This window comes from Anabrus simplex, chromosome 1 (genome assembly GCF_040414725.1).
Source record: "Anabrus simplex isolate iqAnaSimp1 chromosome 1, ASM4041472v1, whole genome shotgun sequence".
Lineage (NCBI taxonomy): Eukaryota > Metazoa > Arthropoda > Insecta > Orthoptera > Tettigoniidae > Anabrus > Anabrus simplex.
Genome location: NC_090265.1, coordinates 1,225,051,253 through 1,225,063,646, shown reverse-complemented (window position 1 = coordinate 1,225,063,646; position 12,394 = coordinate 1,225,051,253). Strand labels below are relative to the sequence as shown.

At 39.9% G+C, this 12,394-nt stretch overlaps 1 protein-coding gene across 3 annotated transcripts in view; it reads left to right on the top strand.

Moving 5' to 3' along the window:
* Positions 1–3,714, top strand: part of LOC136858212 (very long chain fatty acid elongase AAEL008004) — a 99,082-nt gene extending 95,368 nt beyond the window's left edge. For all 3 annotated transcript variants that reach the window (XM_067137594.2, XM_067137593.2, XM_067137595.2), the window contains exons 7-8: positions 636–772; positions 3,386–3,714. In XM_067137594.2, coding sequence (XP_066993695.2) covers positions 636–772; positions 3,386–3,553 — 305 coding nt within the window. In that variant the 3' untranslated portion in view covers positions 3,554–3,714. The remainder of the gene's footprint in view (positions 1–635; positions 773–3,385) is intronic.
* The last annotated feature ends 8,680 nt before the right edge of the window (positions 3,715–12,394 follow it).

Below are 12,394 nucleotides of genomic sequence, written 5' to 3'. Positions count from 1 at the left end.
TACTGGCACATAGTGCATAGTATTAAAGTGACATTGTTTACTGCAGCTAGCTGGAACATTTGGAAAAACTGAATTCACAGCTGTCTTCGCATGCACTTGTCGTCCCTTCAAATACCTGTCACTCTTAAGTATCTTAACCCTCACTGTTGAGGCAACTGGCGACAGCCCTACATTAAGCGTGAAACTTCAACACAACAATTATATAATATGACGAAATGAAAACGCTAAAATATGTATCTTGATGTAATACCACTAAGTATATGTAGAATATCTAGCCTAATAACCCTAATATTGTGGTTTGTGAACATTTAACTTTCTCCACCATCTAAACAGCAAGGAATAAAATATGTAATTACATAGAAATCCCAGCTCTAGTTATCACACAGTGAAAACACAGAGTATTTGGTGTAAGAAATGCCCCACCTTACTTCAGATAGTAATAAATTTGGTAATACACTGTTGAGAATCGATGTTCTGTCACTACATAACGACACTAGGTACGCACGTTGCCATAGCCGATTGCAGCTTTAAGCAGGCCGAATGCTTGTGTTCAGTGGCTGTGAGGTGAGTTACTAGGGTAGACAAATTTTCTGGCTCAATGATCAGCTAATCTATATCTTAATATTTTGTTTCAGGTGGTAACACTCTGCTGGTAGTCTTCTTGAACACCTTCGTTCATATGATCATGTTTACCTACTATCTACTCACTTCAATAAACCCTGAATACAAGAAGAGTATATGGTGGAAGAAGTACCTCACCTTGCTTCAAATGGTAAGAAATTACTACACTAACAACTTTTGTTGGGTGAGATATAGTATTAACAGTTGCAAGTAGATTTGTAAGGAATTAATTTTCCTGCCTTCACTCCATTCAGTCAAAGTCTATCACAATATAAAGGGTGCGCACAAAGTCCGTATACCCCTATATTAAATTAAATTAATCTCAAACTGGCATGGTATAAAAATACCTATACTCATTAAATATGTGTTTATACTTACATCTTACAACTTAAGTATCTAAAGCATTCGTAGGTGTCCCTCCATGGTCTCTGCACAGCTGAATACGACGCCATGTTGTGATGCTCATATTAAGCAACATCCTTGTGGTCACTGTCTGTATAGCTTCCAGAACCGCAGTTTTCAGATCATCAGTTCCAACATACTGCTGATTCCTCACCAGTTCTTTGATGTAACCCCAGAGTACGTTATCGGGTGTTGTTAGATCTGGGCTCATTGGTGGCCATGAAAGAGGAGCTGAATTATCGTCCGATCCTCGACCGATCCAGCGGTTCCCAAAGACGTTAAGACGTTGTCGATCAGCCACTGCGAAGTGAGCCAGCGCCCCATCGTGTTGAATCCAAACAACGTCTAGTATTCCCGCATATTACAAATGCAGGATGAGTCAGTCATTAATCACCTGGAGGTAACTGTTCTAATTAAAAGAACAACAAAATGTGGGCCAAACTGATGCGTTTATGCCATTCCGGCCTAGATCATGACATGAGGTGAGTTTCTCTCGATTTCTTGAAAACAAATGTGGATTTTCTTTTCTCCAAAAGTAAATATTACGACTAGGGGAGCTGCGATAAATCGCACATTCGTCAGTAAACATGACTTCTGCCTCCCGAGCCATTGTTTGGAATTGTTGCAGCATTTGAACACAAGAATCAACACGTCTCTCCAAATCATCATCTGATAATTCATTGACACTCACTGGACGCCAAATTCTCATTTTCAGATCCCCTTTGATGGGTTTCCTCGTGGCTGATTCCGGTATCCACAACTCTGACGGACGTTTCCGTATGGATTTGACCGGAGATTGTTTGATAGTTTTTTCTACGTCAGCACAAAGTTCAAGTCTGGAGGATGGTCTTCCATTTCTCGGGGCATCGCGAACACTGCCCGTTAAAATGGCTTTATTTTTCCACGCTAACAACATCTTCCTTGTAATTACTGCTTTCACAAACAGCGCAATGAAATCGTCTCACACATTGATTTGCCAGTAATTTTACGCTCATGAATCCACACAACGGCCAGCTAACATTCCTCAATAATATAATGACCTGTATCAACCATTCTTTCAATGCGACGTAAAGCCCCTAGCAAAAAAACATTCTTTCAATATCTTGGCACCAACTACTGTCAACAATCGACGTCGATAACAATGAATATCTGATAATAGAAATAAAGGAAGATCTTGAGGAAGATACTAGGGCCCAGGAACGTGGGTCAAGAATTTAGACTGCGACCAAATGAGGAATTATACAAAAGGACCGAAAAAATCACAACATCCTTCAAGAAGAGAAGACTCTGCTTCTACGGACACATTAAAAGAATGCCACCAGAGAGAACAGCCAAGCGAATTCTGGAATACATGGAGAACAGGAAGACACAAACTAGCTGACTTAAAGGGGTCAAGGAGGATATGGAGGAAAATAATATATCACAGCAGGCAGTATACAACAGACAGGAATACAGAAAAATCATCAACAAAATTAAGGGATTCCAAGGTCAAAGTAGCAAAAAACGGACCGGCAACAACTGGTCACGAGAACGTAAAGAAGCTCACTCCGAAAGGATGAAGAAGTACTGGGCCGAAAGAGGAAGCACCGTAAAGGAATGATGCTTAACGTGGTCCATAGTAGACCCATTCGAAAACAAGAAGAAGAAATAAGTAAATAATGAGTGTGGATATACGGAGTGTGTGCGCACTCTGTATTTTTGCATTTACAGTATGAAACATTTTTCGACCAGTTTAATAATATCGATTGTACCTATTTAATTTATTTTATTATCCTGAATATTGTTAATCATGTGGTAGAATAACTTATGTTAGCTGAAGTAAGGGAGACACAAAATTCAAATAGCACATTAACGAAGGACTTTCCTAAGAAATCTGCTCACTTCAAAGTGTATTAGAAAGACGTTTCTAAAGCAAACAACCCATATTTGGGCACCAAATTTCAACGAAAGAAGAAAGAGAGGCTAATAAGATACATAGTACATCTCCAGTTCCTTAATTCAGAACGGAGTTCACTAAAAATGCCACTATATATCACTAAATATCATAAAACAACTGTTTCAGTATACTTCGAACTGTTGGTACTACACAACTGACGGGTCTTTCGAAAACATCGACCTAGGCTACTGTCTGGCCAAATGCAATTGTTGATACCGTAAAATGAAGGGATTTCATTAGTTGCTTTCAAGATAAATTTACCTACCCGATAGCAACGCGTCAGCTGTGCTCGACTGTCGAATCTGTGTCCTATAGTCGCGTTACATGACCAACTTTCACAGTGGATATTACTCGTGCCTTCACTCACTTTCAAAGCAGATCTTGAAAAGATTGTATTACAATTATGTTTTCTGTTTCTTTTTTTAGATCCAGTTTCTCATCTTTGCCGTCCATTCTCTTCAAAGCCAGATCTGGAACACCTGTGGATTCCCTAGACCACTTGGCATCGCGTTCATCATCCAAAACTTCTTCATTTTCGCACTCTTCTTCGACTTCTACGTGAAAGCTTACGGAGCGAAGAGAAAAGTTGTCTGACACGACTGCGTGAAAGAAGGAACAAAGTCATGCACCATCAAGACTTCAAGTAGTATTAGCAATATACCTGTTATATCACTTTACTTTATATTAATGTAAATGCTGCCTTATTTGGCCTGCTTTTATACCATTTATAAATAAATGAAAGTATCAGGAGTTAATGTGTGTTTCCTTCGTTCCAATAGCCTGTGAGAGACAGGATGTAATATACATCATTCAGATTGTTATACGATAAACTTTCTAATTAAATTCGATATCCTATCCTTGTAATTAAAGAAATCATGCATAATGGAATAATGAATGAATTAAATATGATACGCAACAAAAGAACATGACCATCCAGTAAGGAAGAAACAAATACAAAAGTATAAAGAAAAGAATCAAATTTACAAATTCGTTCAGCTTTGAAAGAATCTTATTCACACAACCTATGATCTAAATAAATTTTAGCTATTGTCGAAGAAGGATTTGCGTCGTTTCCGTCAATTGGCGATATCCCCAAGTACAGTGGAGAGAAAAAAGATCATCGGAACAGATCTAACTAGTTGAATAAAATAACAAGTTAATAGACACAGAGGACTGGACAAACGATTATGCCATTGCAATAGCCAGATGAAATTCTCAATGAGAAGAACCCTCTTTGCAATACTCTACGGCAAGATAAAGTAGCGATTTTTATTCAACACGACGATTCCTTTCATGGTTAAATCTAAAGGATCGAAAGTGTGGGAGCGACTCAACGAAGTCATCCATCATCATGCAGGAGCAAATGGAGTATCCAGCAAACACACGCACTTCTCTCACCATCCAAGAGAACACGTAGCAAAGGCACTTGTCAGTGGAGATTATGTGTAACAGGTATACCTAAAGTCAATCACGAGGATAGGTTCCAGGAAGCATCGGAACAATAATAATTTCGTCGCTTACTAGGAAGATGGTGCAAGTTAATTGAATTGGACTGAAGAGAACATCACAAATGTGCTCTATTATACTTAAGAAGCATGTACATGCCCACTTAATTACTTTTAAAAAATCGAACGGTAACTGTCGAGAGTGGCGATCGCAAGTTTTGACATAGAATACGCAGCGCAATTAAACAATCAATCATCAATGATCTGCATTTAGGGCTGTTGCCCAGGTGGCGGATTCCCCATCGATTGTTTACCTAGCTTTTTCCTTAAATGTTTCCAAAAAACTTCAATTTATCGAACATTTCCCTTGATAAATTATTCCAGTCCCTAACTACTCGTCATATAAATGAATATTTTCCCCAATTTGTACCCTTGAATTCCAACTTAATCTTCATATGATCTTTCCTAATTTTAAAAGTTCCAGTTAAACGTATTCGTCTACCAATATCATTCCACGCCATGTTTCCACATTAAAATGGTACATACCACTTAGTCGACGATCTCGTCTCCTTAATCCCAAGTCTTCTCAGCCCAAAGTTTGCAATATTTTAGTAACACTACTCCTTTTGTCAACCAGAACACATCGTGCTGCTTTCCTTCGGAACTTTTCCAGTTCTCGTATCAAGTAGCCCTTGTGAGGGTCCCATATATTGGAAACATAATCTAATTGGGGTCTTGCCAGATATGTATACGCTTTCTCCTTTATATCCTTACTGCAACAAACCCTAAATACTATAATAAGCATGTGAATACATCTGTATACTTTCTGGGTTTTTTAACTATCCCGCGTGATAGGTATCGTCGAAATAGGGTATCTAGTCAGTATGAGACTTTATTGTAACTCTTGGCGTCCTATTTCTTAATTGTGAATAAAACTGGGCTGAGTGGTTCAAACGGTTAAGGCGCTGTCTTTTTGATACCAACTTAATAGGTTCGATCCTGGTTTAATTAGGTGGTATTTTAAGGTGCTCAAATACGCCAGCCTCGTGTCGGTAGATTTATTGCCACGTAAAAGAACTCTTCCGGGACGAAATTTTGGCACCTCGGCATGTCCTAAAACCATCAAAAAGTAGTTGGTGGGACGTAAAACAATAACATTATTATTAATAGCTGAAGCAACGCGTTCGCTTGGTTGTTTTCGTACTGTACATCCATGTGGTTTTCTCTATGTAACACAGAAGATGTGAATTAGAATACCACACATTTTCTATTTCTTCTTTTATCTTTATTCCTTTTTCGGGATTCATAAATATCTTACATTCTGAGGCATTTCATAAAAATACGTTCTTATACACTACATTTGGTGTCTTGTTGTCTGGTGCATGCACAATCAGATTTTCTGCTTGCCGAACACGGGAGAAAGAAACGTTGAGCTGACCATGTGTGAAACAGGAATCCTGCAAATTAACTCCGCAATTGTGGAACTGTGGATCCTGAGCATTATTGATAGTCCTTGTGCAAGCTAATCTCACTGGATATTGTGATTGTTTGAAACAAAATGACAAATCGTTTGAGATAATGGAATTCTTGGTATGAAGACAGATTTTCGTTTTTCTTTGCCGGTTAGGATTACTGCCTCGATGATACTGATAAGGAGATGTTTCAATAAGCATTTTCTTTATATTAAAGAACTATAGAAAAACTCTCAGATGTATTCAAGCAGCAAATTCTTATCGTTCTCAGATCGCCAACTCTTGCAAGATGAATCAAAGATGGTACATAAAACCAAGGAGTACACACCACAGCCTTCTAGAGAACATCCCTCCGATCCTCCCAGTACATTCTCACTTATTTTAATGCAATCAATGTCGAAGTCAGCCACTTTTAAGCCTCACATCTACCACACCACAACGGCTACAGGCGCGCAACCACTATAGTGTACGATGGGGAACTCGAAGCTAATACCACACACAAACACCAGCGGTCTGAAGTGGGTAGTTGTGGCTGCAAGGCAAAATGTACGGACACAAACACAAGTCTATTTATATGTATAGTCCGCCATTTCAACTCCAATATCTCCCACACCACCACAACTACATACACACAACCACTATAGTGCACGATGGGAAACTCGAGACTACTAACACACACAAGCACCAGTGGTCTGCGTTGTTTATTTGAGGTTCCAAGGATAAATATACGGACACATGCGTCTATTTTTATATATAGTCGGCCAATTTCAACCCCCACACCTCCCACAACACTACACCTTCCGACACGCAATCACCATAGTGCACAATGTTTACTCGAGGCAACTACCATACATAGACACCAGTGGTCTGCGATGGATAGTTGTAGTTGCAAGGTGACATATAGCATGACATGGCAGCCACTAGAGTACACGATGGGAGACTCCAGGCTACTACCGCACAGAAACACTAGTGGTTTGCGGTGGATAATTGTGGTAGCAAGGTCCAATATACGATCACACAAGTCTATCGTCGCTTCACCGGTAAAACGTTGTATTCCACAAAGCTCTTCCTGTCCATTATTCTCCTTAAGACTGGTCACGCCTCCCAGCCATTTATGGATATGACGTCCATCAGAACAATGTCCGTTGTGTTCGTTTTCCTATGCGGAGGAGTAAACGAAAATGAACTTTACATATATTATACACTAGGAGTGCATAAATACGTAAATTTTCCTTTACACATGGGCATAGGAAAATGAACACAACAAAATTTGTTCTGTTGGACTGCATATCCATACGTGGCTGGGAGGCGTGACCAGTCTTAAGGAGAATAATCGATAAGAAGAGCTTTGTGTAATTCAACGTTTTACCGGTGAAGTTACGATATGTATTCGGTCAATTTCAACCCCCACATCTACCCACCACAGCTACTGACACGCAACCATCATAGTGCACAATGGGAAAGTCGAGGCTACTACCCCATAAAAACACCAGTGGTCTGCGGTGGATATTTGTGGCTCCAAGGTGAAATAAGCGGACACACGCATCTATTTTTATATGTAGTCCGCCAATTTCAACCCCCAAATCTACCACACCATCACAGATACCCACACGCAACCACTATAGTGCACGATGAGAGACTCCAGTTTACTACTGCACGCAAACACTAGTGGCCTGGGTGGATGATTGTGGCTGCAAGGTGAAATATATGAACACATATGCCTATTTTATATATAGGCGGCCACTTTCAACGACCATATCTGCCACACAACTACATACATACAATCACTATAGTGCACGATGGAAGACTCGAGGCTAGTACCACGTACAAACTCCAGTGGTTTTGCGGTGGATAATTGTGGTTTCAAGGCGAAATATATGAACATACACGTCTAATTTTATATGTAGTTGGTCAATTTCAACCCCTGTATCTACCGCACCACCACAGCTACCGACACGCAACCACCATAGTGCACGATGTGAAACTCGAGTCTACTATCGCACACAAACACCAGTGGTCTGCGGTGGGTAGTTTTGGCTGCAAGGTGAAATATACAGACACACACGTCTTTTTACATATACAGTAGGCTATATACTGGCTGAAGACAATCCGCTTCGCTGGGATTTCTTGTACATAAGTGCGGATTCCTGTATATAATACGGAAGACACGCATTAAAAGACCACTCTTTTTCTGTTTCTTCTTCTATTTTTTTGGGTTACATAAATATCTTACATTCTATGTCATTTCATAAAAATGCATTGTTATTATACACTATATTCGATGTATTGTTTGTTGCCTGGCACATGCAGAAACAGATTTTCTGCTTGTCCGACACGGGAGAAAACAACGTAGAGCCGACCATGTGTAAAACTGGACTATTTCAAATTAACTCCTTAATTTTGTGGAACGTTCGACCCTGAGACGTATTGATAGTCATACTTCAATGCACTTTTACTTTACTTAAATGTTTCCATTGTGCTACTCCATTGTACATATATTTTTCATTTGGGGAACTCTGTAATTATGGTCCTCGCTGTTTTGGTTTCCCAAATAAATTAAATAAATACAACAATCTAATCTCACTGAAAATTGTAATCGTTTAAAACATGACAAATCATTTGAGATCAATGGAATTCGTGGTATGAAACCTATTTTCCGTTTTTTTTCCGGTTATGATTACTGCCTCAATGAAATTGTTAAGGAGCTAATAATAATTTCGTGTGACTATTTCTAGCCAGGTGCAGCCCTTGTAAGGCAGACTCTCCGATGAGGGTGGGCGGCATCTGCCATGTGCGGGGGAACTGCGTGTTATGTGTGTGAGTAGCGGGAATGTTGGAGACAGCACAAATACCCTGCCCCCGAGCCATTGGAATTAACCAGTGAAGGTTAAAATCCCCGACCGGACCCGGATTCAAACCCGAAACTCTCTGAACCGAAGGCCAATACGCTGACCATTCAGTCAACGAGTCGGACGTTAAGGAGCTCTATCAGTAAGTATCTGCTTTATAATCAAGAAATACAGAAAATATTCACAGATGTACTGAGTCAGCAAACTTTTATGGTTCTGAGATCACAATACTCGTGCAAGATGAATAAAAGATGGTATATGAAACCAAAGAGTAAACATCACAGCCATCTACAGTATATTCTCACTCTGATCCTTCCACTACAATCTCACCAATTTTAATAAATTCAGTGACGAAGTCAGCAACTTTTAAGGCCCATTTCGCCACACCACCACAGATACAGACACGCAACCACTATTGCGTATGATGGGAGAATCGAGGCTGCGATGGGTAGTTTTGGCTGCAAGGTGAAATATACGGACAGAGACATCTATTTTTTTAAATAGTCGGGCGCTTTCAACCCCCACATCTCCCACACCACCACAGCTACCAATACGCAATCACTATAGTGCATGACGAGAGACTCGACGTTACTACCATACAAAAGCACCAGTGGTCTGCGATGAGTAGTTGTGGCTGCAGGGTGAAATATATGAACACAAAGGGCTATTTATTATATAGTCGGCCAATTTCAACCCCCACATCTCCCACAGCACCACGCCTATCGACACAAACCATTATTGTGTACAATGGGAGACTCGAGGCTATTACCTCACACAACCACCAGTGGTTTACGGTGGGTAGTTGTGGCTGCAAGGTGAAATATACAGACACAGATGTCTGTTCTTTTATATAGTCATGCGCTTTCAAACCTCGCCCCCCACCCCCCACCCCATCACCAACACCTCCACAGCTATCGACACGTAACCACCATAGTGCACGACGGGAGACTCGAGGTTACTAACATACAGAAGTATCAGTGCTCAGTGGTGGGTAGTTGTGGCTGCAAGGTGAAAAAAACGAACACACACGTCTATTTATTATCTAGTCGGCCAATTTCAATCCCCATATCTCTCATACCACCACACATGCATACACATAACCACCACAGTGCACGATGGGAGACTCGAGGCTACTACCACACACAGACACCAGTGGTCTGCATTGGATAGTTGTAATGCCAAGATGAAATACAATTACCCGGGGTCTGAGATGGGAATTGTGGCTGCAAGGTGAAATATACGAACACACGAGTGTAATTTTATATGTAGTTGGGTAATTTCAAACCCTATATCCATCACACAACCACAACTACCGACACGCAACCAGCATATAACACGATGGGAAACTCGAGGCTACTACCACACACAAACACCAGTGGTCTTCGGTATGTAGTTTTTGCTGCAAGGTGAAATATATGAACACACGTTTATATATATATATATTTCAACACCCATATCTGCCTCACCACCACAGCGAGGCTGCAAGGTGCAATGAACGGACACACATGTCTATTTTTATACATATCCTAGCCGAAGATAACCCGCTTCGCTGGATTACTTTGTACATCCATGCTATTTACTCTATGTAAGTGCTTTAGAAGATTGCTCTTTTCCTGTTTCTTCTTTCCTTCTTTTCTTTTTCTTCGGGTACACAAATATCGTACATCCTAAGTAATTCCATACAATGCATTCTTATTCTCTCCATTTGATGTCTTGTTGTCTGACGCATGCACGAACCGATTTACTACCAGTCCGACACGTGAGAAGGCAACGTACAGCTGACGTTTCGAGAATATAAATCCTTCAAATTAACTCCGCAATAGCGGAACGGTTGACCCTGAGCCTTAATGATAGTCAAACTATAAGCTAATCTCATTGGAAAATGTAATTCATTTGAAAGAAAATGACAAATCGTTTGAGATCCATGGGATTCTTGGCAAGAAAACCAATTTTCTTTCTTCTTTGCTGGTTAGGATTACTGCCTCAATGATATTGTTGAGGAGCTGTTTCGGTAAGTATCATATATATATATATATATATATATATATATATATAAAATAAGAGTTTTGTCTGTACATTGCTCAGAATTTGAAAATAATGGTATTTCTGTATCGGATATGTCCATAATAACAAGAAAATGCACTTTTTACTTTTCCGTAATTTCTGTCTGTCTGTTTATCTGTCAGTCTGTATGTATGTACACGCATCACGAGAAAACGGTTGAAGAGAATTTAATGAAAATCGGTATGTGAAGTCAGGGGATGAGCCTCTACAATCTAGGCTACAGATCATTTTATTCACGCTGAGTGAAATGGTAGTTTAGGGGAAGGCCTAAAATTGAATTCTCAACTATTTATGTTATTAGTGGTCGTATTTTAAAGAAAATGGGTATGCAAAGTTGGGGAATAAGTTGCTACAATCTAGACTATCAATAATTGTATTCACGCTGAGAAAAATGGTAGTTTAGGGGAAGCCTAAAATTTAATTCTCAAATATTGTTGCTATTAGTAGTCCTATCTTGATGAAAATCGGTATGCAAAGTCAGGAAATAAGTCGCTATAGTCTAGGCTGTAAATTATTTTATTCACGCTGAGTGAAATGGTAGTTTAGGGGAAGGCCTAAAATGTAATTCTCAAATATTTCTTATTAGAGGTGTAATCGATCAATGCTACATAACTAAGGTTATATAGTATTAAATTTCCTATTATTCATGTGTTAGACATTGTTACCGTACTGGCTATGATCACAAACATATTCATCAATTTGGATTTTTGTTACTAAGTCCATATCAGCGCCGAGTAACGAGAAAATGGGTAAACAGTATTTAATGAAAATCGCTATACAAGTCGGAGAATAAGAAACTGCAGTTTACGGTATAAAATATTTTAAAAATCACAGAGTCGAAAGAAGACTAAATGTGAAGGCCTACAATATAGAAAGCTCCTAACATTGATCAACAATAACATTACATTGACCATTGTTTGTCGTGATGTGCTTTGTGTCTTCTGTTGCCCCTCATCTCCGGTAGATAGGACTACTGCTGCATACAGAATATTTTTATTTGATTTACGTCGCACCGACATAGATAGGTTTTATGGCGACGATGGGATAGGAAAGAGCTAGGAGTGCCTTAGGCCTTAATTAAGGTACAGGCCCAGCATTTGATTGGTGTAAAAGTGGGAAACCACGGAATACCATCTTCAGCGCTGCCGACAATGGGGTTCGAATCCACTATCTCTCGGATGCAAGCTCACAGCTGCACACCGCTAGCCACACGGTCAACTCGCCCAGTCGTACAGAGTGTAACAGCCTACCTGAATGTTGATGGGAAGTAGCTGGGGAGTTAGATAACTTTCTTCTTTAGCATGCCATTCCCCTGCTTTATAAATTTTCTGAAACTACTGGCACGTAACACACTGGATCATCATAGCATTCGGGCTATTCAATCCCTATTCTGAGGCACTGATTGGAATGAACAGTGTGCATATTTAGCGGAATAATGGCAGATGAGTGTTCATGGCAATCTGCGGCCTGGTCATCCCAGCTCTGGAACTTTGGGCTATTAGATTGGCACCGCAATCTAACCGCAGCACTGTTCATTAAAAGTGATAAAACGTGCGGCTTTCCATTTGATCGAGTATTTTATGTTATAGCATTGCTTTTAATCGC